Raw genomic sequence first — 13,252 nt, forward strand, 5'->3', positions numbered from 1 at the left:
CACCAATTAGGACCCGGGTTGCCATCACTAAGCAATGTGGTTGTAAAGCATGATGGCACATGACTGCATTGTTTAGTGATTCTTGGTAGGTCCAGTTATTGTTGTAACCACAAGATGTGCAGACTGTTACGGGAAAAGCGCTGGGAACCCAGATAAGGAGCACACGGTGGTGTAGGGGTGGGAGAGGCTGAGGAAGGGTTTTGGAGGACTGATGTGAGCCGTGCATCGCTTGGAAGCTGGGGAGGGTCAATGCTGGCCATACATGAATTGTAGGAGACTGAAGGAGAGCCTTGGAAGGCCATTGCTGGCCACACGTGTCATAGGCTACATGAAGGCGGGGTACTGTAGGTGGGAGAAAAAGTGGGAGTGATTTGTTTTAACCACTTGCAGCCTTCCCTGCCAGCTTTCCCATTGACTTGGGGAAGCCAGCAGGGAAGGTTGCAAATGATAGTCATGTGACTGTGACTCCCCACAACTTTTAGCAGTGAACTGGACATTGAATTGTGACCACATGACTGCAGGGGTGCTGTGGTGGCTGGAACTTTGAGGATGGGTTGTATGTCCATTTTTTCAGCACTACCATAACTGAAAGGTCATTGAACAAATGCCTATAAGTTAAGGACCACCTGGATGGTGTTAAATAATTCCATTTACAAAGTTAATTTCTGTCGTCTTATTTTGATGACATCAATTGCAGCTCTTACATGGTGAAGAAGATTGAGAGAATGTACTAACTAGATGGTTATTTTTTATTAATAGTTGAACAAATGTTGCTTCTTTTCTATAGTATATAGAATAATATAGTTTCTTATGATAAGGGGCAAGAGAAGTTCTAAACTTTTATGCCATTTCTTCTAATTATCTTGAGTCTGTGAAGATAGAAATGCATTGTTTTTCTTTGGTTTCTTTCCAAATTAAAAATTAGGATTTTTAAAAATAAAGTGAAATCCCTCAGTGATATAAATAGAGGTATTCCTATAATTTTCACTGTTGGATGTTAAAAATTAAATCCCTAGAGAAAGCAGATGGCAGATTTGGCTAGGCAAAGAAATGAATGTCTTTGTAAAACCCTTAAAGAACAAGCTGAGTTACACTGGGGTAGTGAGAAACTGACCTGGAACTACAAAAATGTTTCTAAATATGTTACAGTTGCTGCACTTCAATCACATTTAAAGTCACCTTTCAAATAAAAATGAATGTTGGAAGTAGATAAAATACAGCAAGCCTTTATTGAAAGATTGAGACTTTAGGAATAAAAGTAACTATTTTATTTGAAAAATGCTTCATGCTGACTTTGAGTAAATGAAGAGATCAAGGATTGTAAAGCTAAAGGAAGTTAACCATGCTAAGCTTATATGTAGCAGAATAGCCCATCGTCTGATTTCATTGATAAGCTCCAGAGAAGACTGTAACAAGCTTTCCTGCCTTATACACCACCTTCACCTGAACATCGGCAAGACGAAAGAGATGGTGCTAGACTTCCGGAGGAAAAAGGAGGAACCTGCCCCACTTTACATTGGGGAGGGCTGCGTGGAGAGAGTTTCCTCCTTTAAATTTCTGGGAGTCTACCTCTGTGAAGATCTGAACTGGAAAGTTAATACAACCCAGGTGGCTAGAAAGGCCCAACAGAGGCTTCACTTTCTCAGGGTCTTGCGGAAGACCAGGCTAATGACCCTCTTTTACCGGTCTACTATAGAGAGCGTCCTCTCGTATGGTATTGTGGTCTGGTATGCTGGTCTGACAGCCGCGGATAGGAAAGTATTACAGAGGGTGGTGAGTACAGCACAAGACATTGTGGGCTGTTCCCTGACACCACTGGATGACATCGCCAGGGCTCGTTGCCTTGGAAGAGTGAGGAAAATTCTCAGGGATGACTCACACCCTGGATGGTATCTCTTAACTCTCCTACCATCGGGTAGGAGATAAAGGAGTATAGCCAGCCACACCAACAGGCTGAAAAACACCTTTTATCCGTGGGCTGTCAGGCTTTTGAATGAGAAATAACTTGTGTGAATTTTATGCAGAATTGACTTGGGAGGCCGGTGTGTGGTGTAGTTGGTTCACATGGTGTAGTAAGATGGAGGGTTTGTTGTCACTGTGTGTTGGGGGGTGGGAGCACAAAGGGAGGCTCAGCTAATCTCAGTGTATATATAGTTGTACTTTGACAATAAAGATTCATTCATTCATTCATTCACACCCATTGCCTGGTCAAAGCAGTCCTTCAGGTCAGAGCGTTTTCAGAAACAGATAGTAGTGGGCTTTTGCAAGTGGAATATTTTTCGGGTCAAAATCAATACATTTGTGTTCTTACGAAATGCCACATGAATGTATCCATACTTGCAGACAGTGTCAGTATACATTGTCCTACGCCTATTTTTTTTCTTTTTTCCCCTCTTGTAGATTGGAGAGAAAGGGATTACAAGAGAGTAAGGAGGCACACATTGGGGAACACACCAGCACACTCAGGGCTGCTGGCTCCAGCATGTAACTTTTGATTCCCCTTTGTATACTTGCTTATTCTTTTGTAATCCTTTCCTCTCCAAATACTATAAAAATACAAACATTATTTCCCTTACTAATTATCCCAGTGCCAGGATAAGTATTCCAAAGCAAGGGGGGGAGAGGAAAACTAAAGTAAAATCATAAGCACTGTTGCCTCAAATGAGCTGCCTGTTCCAATTGTGGTCACTAAACAAGGATTACCTTTTTTCTTACCTTTTATTTGACTAAACCTGTTTTATATTGCTGTTAAAGATATAGAGTTCTTGGCTTCAGCTGCTGATTATATTTCTTTCAGAAGCCAAGGCAATATGGAAATTAAAGTAAAATTGGTCTGCAAAGTTTTTAACTTACCTATCAGGCAGAAACTATGTTTGCCCTCAGAGATGCAACAGTTTTATATGACAGTGGCTGCACAAAGTGATTGAATAAAAGTGTGATCCAGAAAGTGCTTCTTGGAATATTGTTTTCACAGGTCATTTGCCAAATCTTTCACTTGATTGCAGGATTAGTTCATTTAACTCTACAGCATAAATACCTGCACGCTTTATAGGATTCCCAGGTTCATTGCTGCAATTTTAACAAAATGGGACCTTTTAAAGCCGAAGTACTCATGGTTTTCTATAGGGACTTTAGCAGGATTTTAGAGATTACACGAAACCATGTTTGTGTGAAAAAATAAATCAGCATCATGGGTATTGGAATGAACCCCAGTCTACACCGTAAGCATCATACCAAATTTATGGTTCATGAGATAACTAAATCCTGCTAAAATACACATAGAAAAATATGAATATTTGTGCTTTAAAGCAGAGGTCCTCAGCCTTTTGGGCACCAGGGACCAGTTCTCTGGAGAAAGATTTTTCTACGGAATAGAGGGGGCGTGGTTTTGCGTGCTGCCTGCATCCAGAGGATGGGGCTTCACTTGTTTGTGCGGCCCGGTTGCTGGTATGCCGTGGCCCAGTACCTGTCCACAGACCGGGGGTTGGGGACCCCTGCTTTAAAGGACCTGGAATGATCATTTCTAGAAAACAAAATACCATCAGAATTGGCACACTCTAGAAGAAAATAAGACAACATGCACATTCCAGGAGAAAAATCAAGGGTTCTAGGAAACATCAGAACATCCCGTTACTAGGCTGTGAAGTTCTGCATACCCTGGGTCCTGTGATTCAGATTTAACTGCCCGTAGGCCACTCAGAACGTTGTCAGTATACTGTCCATCTTTTACTGTAAGCCAAGGAAGTTTTCTATATATGTTAGATCTATGATACAATATTATAAAATCTTGGTTGGTTGCAATGCATAGCTATTTTTTTCAAAACCGCAACCGGTTTCAGTTCAAAAGCAAAGAGACTGTACCAAGCTTCAGATTCTTTTGGCTGGTTGACTTGTTTTTCACATTGTACTTAACAGGAGGTGACAGCAAAGGCAGATATTTAATCAGTTTGGCTTGTAACAGCAAAACAGACCCAGTAAGCACTTCTTTGGCAGCAGTGTGGTTTGATATATTCAGCAAATATTATTTGTACGTCTGTCAATAACTATAAGGCAGTCTCCATAATGAGGACAGCAGGGATTTGTGCTGGAGTTTATTGCCACTCTTGACTTTAAAAGGTCAGCCTCTCAGAAAAAGGGTTAGAAATTTGCATTCCTCAAAAATGTTCTTTCTACTGAAGCTATCTCTCAGTTACAGCAGTTTTCTATGGCTGATAAGCAGCACGTATAAAGAATAATTATGGATCAGCAGAGGGGAAAAAATGACATGCAACTTAAATTTTAAAACGCCATTGCCTTCTGCTGATAAGAATGAGTACTTTTTGCTGGGCAGAAGCGATTACAATGTAGAATTGGAAAGCAAATTGTATTTACAAGAGATAGAAAAATGTTTCTAGTAGGAGTTCAAAACAGACAATTTCCTTTCTTGTTCGGGAAACTGCTGCTTTGAAACAACTTACTTTGAGGTTTTCAAAAGGCGAAACACGTGGTTTTCCGCTACTTCTTTTCTAAATTACTACAGTTTCTTAGTTGGTATCACAGTCCCATTGTAACCCATGTGTGAACAAGCTATGGCTGAGGAGTGTTCACATATGTTGAGTAATATATGTTTCAGTTTCTCAAATGCAAAACATGCATTTGCAACTAATAAAAATGTTTTTGAAATATATATCCTGGAAATAATCATTCTAAATATAATAGCCACAATTTTTTCTAAATTTTTATTTGAGTTTGAGTCTTTTTTAGAAGCATAGAAGCACATATGTCAATTCTATCATGCTTTCTAAATATGTGTTCTCTTTACAGACTGGAATTGGGGTAAATTGTGTGTGTGTGTGTGTGTGTGTGTGTGTGTGTGTGTGTGTATTAATTGGTTCAATTTCTTTTTTTAGATTTTGGACTTGGTGAAAGGTATGCATTATCAGCTGGCCTGCCAAAAATACTTTGAACTGACTCATGATGTAAGTATATATTTCAGTGTTGTATTTGGAAACCACATCAATGCCTCTAGAAAAACCAGGAAAGTTTTCTGTTCACAGGCATTGTTGTTGTTGTTGTTATATAATAACCCATTATTTGTTATGCTGAGCTAATGATTAAGTAGCAGATATCTTTGATTCCATGTAACAATTAACAATTGGTAATTATAAACTATTATAGCTTCTCTGCTTTTCTTCTAGAGAAAGGTGTACGAGTGTGGATCATAAGTGTTTTTGAAGCTCAGAGACTAGAATCTGAAACAGGTCTAATCTCTGCAGCTTCTACAGGTTCCTCAGCTCCAATCTCTGATCATAGTCTACAGTATCTTAACTTCATCAATTTTAGGAGGTGCGGATTTCAACTCTCAGAATTTCCTAGTCATTTGAGAATTTTATATAACCTGTTATGTTTTACAAGGAAGGGAGCCCTGGATGAAGGATCTAGCCAGCAAACACAGATTTGTACTCAACCCAAGGCAATGATAAAATTGTCTCCTAGGCGAGTGGAAAGCTAGTGCTATGCTTTGTACCTCTTGTATAATTTATCCATTTTTTAAATCAGAATAAAAGCAAATCATCACGGGTATAATATAACCTTGTTGCCATCATACTCTGGAGCTGTAAAAGATGGCAGCGGAAGACAGAAAACCACTCTCTGGTTTACAATGCTTTGCTATATTTAAATGTTGCTTTTCACTCTATTCACTAAACGTGTTAGAAGGCAAATTTCAACTTTTGATTTGTATTACAGTACTTTAATATAATCACATACCTAGAATATAATGCAAAAGGCCAAGTTTGTTATTTTCAAAGGATCTTTTTAATTGCCAATTACTTGCTGTATATCATCTAGAATTGAATTCTAACCATCAGTTTTCAGTTTTCTCTTTAGTTCTAGTGCATAGGATTAACTCTAGTTATTATTCCAGTATCTTCATGATTTGGACACAGTTCCTATGGAATACTGTTCTGTAGTCCTCTTGAGGATCTTGTATTGCAGTTGAAATATTTTTTAATATTTTTTATTGATTTTTTATAATAACAATCTTTAGTGCTTAGTAAACAGCATATTGTCTGGGTTCATATATTTAAAAAACAAATAATAATTTCTATAATTCCATAATCAATCTATTAATTAATGATATATTTCTTTGATCTTCTCTTCTTCTAATAGCATTCTCCTTTTATCATTAAGCAAATATAGTTCTTAATATTTTCAATATATGCAAGGTTGAATATAAATATTTTTCTTGTTTTTATACAAATAACAGTGACATTACCATATAACATCTTTTCTGATCTGCTTATGTTTCAATTATACTAATAAAAATCATCTTATTAAGTCACTATATATCCTGTTTTCAAGATTCTTATTTAAACTTAATTTCCCCTCTATATTCAAACCATTCTTATCAGTCATAATTTTCTCAATTACCTTTAAATATCCAAACTTTTCATTCACATACACCATCTCAATATTTTTATATTTCATATATTATAAAGAATACTATACTACTTATATATCATATCCCTCTTACTGTAGGGTCCCTTTATAACCATGATTTATCTATTCTTTTAACCATATTGAAACAAGTGTTTAATCATATAGTACTCCATCTGGTAGGTCGAATCAAATCTCTTGAATCTAACTCTAGCCTTCTTTTGCAAAGTAGTTTTCCAAGTCAGTGTATTCAGTTTGCCAGGAGATTCTTCCTGTATTTTTGTGAATGTTATTGGGAATAAAAAGACAAGTTAGGTAGAATGTGTGTTTTTTGTCTCCTAAACTCTTAATAATTCTGCTGGCTCCTCTATAATCCATTTTGTTAGATCTTCTTTCCTATCTTCAAGATTATTTTGAAGTTCTGAAAAATAAAATATCTTTTCCATTTCCATTGTGGGAAAATCTTGCAAGTTTTCTTTTGTTATATTAGACTGTAGTTCTCTTCATTTGTAGCATCCCTCTTTGGATCCCTGTCCTCTACTTTGTATTCTGTTATTTGGTTTGTTTGTTCATTCTTTGTCATCATTGTCTGAGAGTTTTTTAATTGTAGGTTTAAGTTAAAGATGTGTTCATTTATGTTGTCAAAGTTGTTTTTAATCTCATCATGATTTGAAACCATTGTCTTTTGAATCTGTCGCAGCATTGCATACATTTCTTCCTGGAAAATATTTGCCTTGTCTTGAAGTATTGCTCCTGCAGATCTTTGATGTTTCAGGCTAGGGCCTTCAGAAGGAGATATTAGGTGTGGTTTCCTCCCACTTTTTGATAGGTATGTAACATCCATTTTGTCTCTCCCCCCCCCAGATAGTCTTTCACCAGTACCATAGTCTCTGTAATTAGCTTTTCAAACCAGCCAATCTTAAAGTCCAAACAACCAAATCTTATATAGTTCTTGTCTTTATATATGGTTCTTATAAGCCAATGAGTTTCCAATTATCAAAGCACTGTTAAAAGCAGTATTTTATAATAGTTCTTCTATTCAGGGGTCTTACAATTATCAGTCAGTCAGATTTAGACTACAAAATATTTAACCACCTAGGAATTTTCCAGTAAATTCCCTCCTAGAAGATTAGCCAAGAGTCAAGGTTTTTCTTTCTCTGCAAACAGTTCTTGAGCTTAGAAATCACAGCTAAGTAAGTATTTATAATTCCAGAAGGTCAGCAGTTTTTAAAACAAATATAGTTCTCACTTTGTAGTAGATAGCTCAGTGTGTTTTCTTTCCTCTGTTCCCATCCAGCTGTTCTCTATTTGGCGAAAAGCCACTGAGGTTCAAAGGAACAAGTTGTTCTTTATTTCTGGGCATCTTGCCAATTTCTGAGTCAATGCAGCTGTTGTTCTATGCTCCAGTCCTCCACTAGATGTCAGTAGCCACTCATTTTCCAACTTTTAAAGCAAAATGTTATTTTCTTCTAATTTCATCAATACTCTTTCAAATGTAGTCTTAACAGTTTTCATGATTTTCAGATTTATCCAGACTGTAGTATTATTAAGTTCATTTTAATATATTTCTGTCCCCCATAAAAATTAATTCACCACTTCCGTCTATGGAAGGGTGAGGGATCTTTCGGAGAATTTTTTGCTTCTTGGGGATCTTTTCCAGGAAATCAGTTACAAAATAAAAGAGAGAAGATTGATATTTTCACCCAGCTCCAAACATGCTGTTCACGGTTGTTCTAGTTAGTGCTTTTGGACTTCAGCTGCTGGTAGCTTGGGCTAGACATTGGTGTGCAGTTAGCCTTTCTCCTGTCGGAAGGCTTCCCCTGGTTCAAACGGATCAACTGCCATCTTTCTGTAATCCACGGGGGCCCCCTCATTGCCTCTCTGGGGTGACTTAGACCCATTTAGGTCCTCTGGCAAGGTGAAATCAGCCGTGGGGTGCAGAGCTCCGCAATCCCTCAGCTCACTCTTAATACTGTGCATAGCTTATTTGTAGTGAGCATCTCTAGGTACTATTAGCCTTGTTCTTAACTGCTGTATTGTCAGCTTCTTGTTGATTCTGGTATTTGCATCTGGATTTAAATTTTGGTCAAGTAAATGAAAGTTCTCTTCCAACAATATTGAGTGAAAATATTTGTGAATACTGATTAAATTCTAAACAAAGCATTAAAAGAATAAAGCATGTGTGTTCTTTTTTAAAATGCAAATTGGTACTGTTTTTGAAAATATATTGAGGAATGGGAAGTGATTACAGTAGCATGAGCTTCAAATGGATTTACTTTTAGGTGTCAAATATCAAATTAAGCATTAGACTGAAAACAATGCAATTATTATAAATAAGCAAAAAAGCTTGAAGTAGTAACAGTGGGTTGGTGTTGTTGTTTTTTTGCGGTTAGTGTTATAATAACCTTCTAACCCACTTATGGCATAGACACATTCACAGTTGCAGCATAATACAGGTAATTCCCCAGGTACGAGCGTTTATTTAGTGAATTTTCACAAGAACAAATTTATTCCAAAAGGGTACTTATGTTAGAAATTCAAAACTACAACCAAAAAGAGACCTCTGTAGCCATGTGTCACTGCTGCAGTGGCGGCCATTTTAAGTCTGTGACTTGCCTGTGCCATTCTGGGCTACAAGAAGCTGGCGGTTTTTGTTTTTTGTTTTTGTCTCTGGTCATATGGCCAAACGAACCGGTGATTTTTGCAGCTGGCACCGAGTTTGTTTTTGAGGTTTTTTGGTGCTGCATGGAGAATCTGCTGCTGCCTGGAGTGCTAGAATTGCTTCTGTAAGTATTTTAAAATATATTTTTTGTTACTCTATAGTATTGTACTGTTTGTTTGCAAGCAGTTTGGGAACTGCTCTGCTTTTTAAGTACTGTACTTTTCAAACTATTGTGTTTGTAAGTACACTACTTTGCAAAGATAAACTTTGTATTTGTCTTGAAACTGCTTGTAGAAATGCTAGGTAGCATCTACACATAACATTTTATAATATTGTGTTTCCTTGGTTTTATTTTGGAGATTACAGTATATTACTGTACTGTAGTTTGTAGGTTTTAAATTTAAATTGCCTCCAGAAGTTGTGGGTGCCCCATCACTGGAAGCTTTTAAGAAGAGACTGGATAGGCATTTATCAGAAATACTCTCTTGTGAGAGCAGTGGACTTAGATGACCTCAAGGTCCCTTTCATCTCTGTTACTTTTGCAAGCCGAGAGTTCTGCGAATCCCTCCCACATCTCCCTCTGGGTACCTGGCTGGAGACTCTTAAGCTAATTAATGGCAAGTGGTTTTTTTTTTTTAAAAAAAGCAACTCCCCCCCCCCCCCCCGGCAGCTGAAAACGCTTGAGCTGACTAGCAACAAGTGGGGTTTTTTTAAAAAAGCAACTGCAATGGCTGCAAGCCTGCTTGCAGCAATTTAGTTCCTGAGCCAAGGCTGCACCGGAAACAGCTGATGGGCAGCCAGCGGGAAAGCCTCTCAGTTCACTTAAAAATGGCAGTAATCAATTAACAAATTGGAGGAAACAGTAAGTCAGATCTTTGCTCATTTAATGACCCATTTGGTTCAATTAATGAATTTGATTTTAAAAATTTGTAAAATTGAGTCTGATTCATTTGACGAATGGTTCGTACCTTGAGGGTTACCTGTATATGATTAGTGAAAAAAGCTGATGGCATTGCAGGTATTGTAGTGAAAGTGGGGGGTTTCAGTGGGGGTTCTTTGTCAGCAGCTATTGACAATGTCCTTTTCGACCCTCAGAGATCACAGAATACCTGAGTACATTAAAACAATAATATTAAAACAGAAATGCATGCATTTTTTAATAATGTGTTTCTATATAATTCCTGTGGAATTCAGTCAGACTTCCTCCTAGAGCAGCACATGAAGGATTGCAGCTTAAACGGAGTATTTACAGTAGAGACCTAATCATGACTGTTGGCTCTGAGCATCATTTCCCAACTGAGGTTGTATGGAGCCCTAGAGTTCCACAAAAGGTTGTTGTGCTGTTGTTTTTTAAACTTCTACATTCTGCAAAATTCTAGCACTTAAAATGTTGATATTTTCATGCATTACAACTCAGCTGCTGGTCCCCATTCTTGTTAGTATTTCCACGAATAATAATTACAAATAAATCTTTTTTAACCTTCATATATAGTGCCAAGCTAGTTGGAGAAAAGATAACTTTTATGCAGCGATTGACTGAGATCTGAAAATTATTTGAAGTTTTCTTCTGAAGTAAAAAGCTTGAGTAAGGCTACTCTATAGCAATTGGTGTCCTCTCTTTCTCAGAGCCCATTAATTCTAGTGTCATGGTTCCGACAGATGAAACCCATCAAAAGAACTTTGAGGCAAAACTCTTCCTTAAAGAATATTTATTTGGGAAACAAAGTACCGGCACTAGATAGTTGAACCCCAAAATTAAATTCCCTTCCCCCGATACAAAGTAACAAATTTCAATTCCCACCCCCAATAAACTGTCATAAAGCACAATTCCCCAATTAGCTTAAAGCGCAGGCTTGCTCCTCAGCCCGCCAAAACGTTATCAGCTTATCCTTGCGTTCCCACAGCAGTGTTATTATTATGGCTAGCTGAGCTTACATTCCGTCCCCCGCTGCACCTAATTTCTAAAAGCAAGAAAAAGCATGTTAAAGGAGAAGAGAAAATGGCTGCATTTTCATCAGTTGTCAGAGCAGGAATACCCAATATTAGCCACGTTGACATCTAGTAGGCTAAGAAAGGAGAGCTTCAAATATGGAGTCTTGTAAGATAAGAGTACTGCTAGAACAGGGGTGTCAAACTCAATTTCATTGAGGGCCGCATCAGCATTGCGGTTGCCCTCAAGGGGCCGGGTGGGTGTGGCCTGGGTGGGCGTGGGCTACTGGGTGGGTGTGGCTAGAGTGCATATGGCCTACTGGGTGGGCATGGCCAGCTCTACATCATTCACATCAAGGGTGCCTATGGGGGCCTGGGCAGGAGTGGGACAGATCTGAGGGTCTCTGGCAGAAGGAGGGTCTCTGGGCCAGGGCCAAGGCAGTGGGGGCCGTTCCCTCACTGTTTCCAAGATGGCTTCGCGGGCCACATGAAACCACTTCACGGGCCGGATCTGGCCCCCGGGCCTTGTGTTTGACATGTCTGTGCTAGAACATAAGGTGAAAACTGAATGCCTGATGACTGTATTGCCAGTCAAGACAAATAATTGTTTTCCTCACATGTTTCCATTTCTTTCTTGTCTCAATTATTTGTTTGCCTTAACTGATAAACGTGTGCATTTACACCCCCACTAATGGATTCTTGTGCTTGAATGCTTTGCTATCATAAATGATTTGGCTGAGCCAATATTCTTAGTAAATATAATGTGTGTTGAAATATGTTAGTAAGCTGTCAAAGCCAGTAATAATTAGAGCAATTGCCATTAAATTCGGCAACACACATATCCATGATTATAAGGAAACTGCCAGTTGTAATGTAGCTTCACAAGCATAATGCATTTGACATTGTGCTAACTGTTGCCTTTCTAATGATTCTCCTTCATGAAAAATAGCATTTTGATTTATTAAGAAGAAAGACTGATTTACTTTTCAGTTTTTTGGTGATCAAACTTCAGTTTCTTGGTTGATCAAATAATATGCTTGGGAAAGTGTGTAAGTAAGAAATAATTCCATATGACCTTTTTTGTAATAACAGCTTGCTTTGTTATCACCTGCCATTCTGCAACTTCTTGATTAAAGCTGTAAGATCACACAGCTTCAACATCATGGGTTCAGCTTTTTTTAAAGCCCCATAGTATAACACCAAAAGAATGCCAGGTTTTACATGAAAGGTACAGTTCAGATTGAACAGAATCTGTAAAAATGTTTAGTTTTTAGAAGATGAAGCACAAGGTGTGCAAAATAGAGGAAGCTGCTTTTAATCTAATGTCTTTTATTGCTGTGTCAATCTGTATTGGAAGGTTTGGGGGGAGGGTTGCTTTTTTGTTTTTCAAGTATAGACAATAAATGTGTTTGGTTTTAGTTTCCTTGTGTAGCAGAACGTTGTGGCCAAAGTAGTGGTAGAAGATTAGTTTCTATTTAAGTGACTCTTTAGGAATGTTTTTTGGGCATAAATTACCATTTCAACTAAAAAGAATAATTGCAGTTAGGTTTTTTTACAACATCCCCCCACACTCAGACATATGTACTATATATATATGTAGATTTTTAGATTGCAATTTTTTTAAAAAAAATCTCATATACATATGTCTGTCCCATAAACGAGGGGTCCCCAATCCCTGGGCCATGGACCGGCACCAATCCGCAGCATGCCAGAAACTGGGCTGCACAAACAAGCAAAGCCCCATCCACAGGATACAGGCAGCACACGAAATCACGCGCCTTCCGGTCCTTTGAAAAACCTCTCTCCACGGTGTCCAAAAGGTTGAGGGACGCTGCCATAAATGATTTTGACTTAGGGATACAAAGCAAGCTGACCAAGTGTGTGGCTGGCATTACGTTATCCAGAATGGAAATGATCGAAAATGAACATGAAGAACTCCAAAAGGGTCTCTTTGGTGAATAGTCAACCCAATGTGAAAGTGGGTGTGGTTCGGTTTAAGGAAGTGTGTAATGACATGCACAGTGATGAAGTTAGAGCAGTCTTAACTAACCGATATAAAGATCTTTCTCACTGAAGATATTGGTTCAATGAACAGCTGCCATAAAAAAGAGTCTATGCTAGCGATTATTTCCAAGAAAGGAACAAAGTTCCTGTACATCTGCATCTTGGCAATTCCGGTTGCCATGTTTGAAAAAAGAATTGGAAAAAATGTAAAAAAATGATCAGAAAACATGAACACTTTTT

The 13,252-nt window shown here is 38.1% G+C and overlaps 1 protein-coding gene across 1 annotated transcript in view; it reads left to right on the forward strand.

The window, feature by feature from the left end:
- Positions 1 to 13,252, forward strand: part of PRIM2 (DNA primase subunit 2) — a 102,453-nt gene that overhangs the window by 86,849 nt on the left and 2,352 nt on the right. The window contains exon 13 of the mRNA XM_081318535.1: positions 4,890 to 4,958. Within this exon, the coding sequence (XP_081174661.1) occupies positions 4,890 to 4,958 (69 nt within the window). The remainder of the gene's footprint in view (positions 1 to 4,889; positions 4,959 to 13,252) is intronic.

Source organism: Vipera berus, assembly GCF_964194415.1.
Source record: "Vipera berus genome assembly, chromosome: 1".
Taxonomy (NCBI): Eukaryota; Metazoa; Chordata; class Lepidosauria; order Squamata; family Viperidae; genus Vipera; species Vipera berus.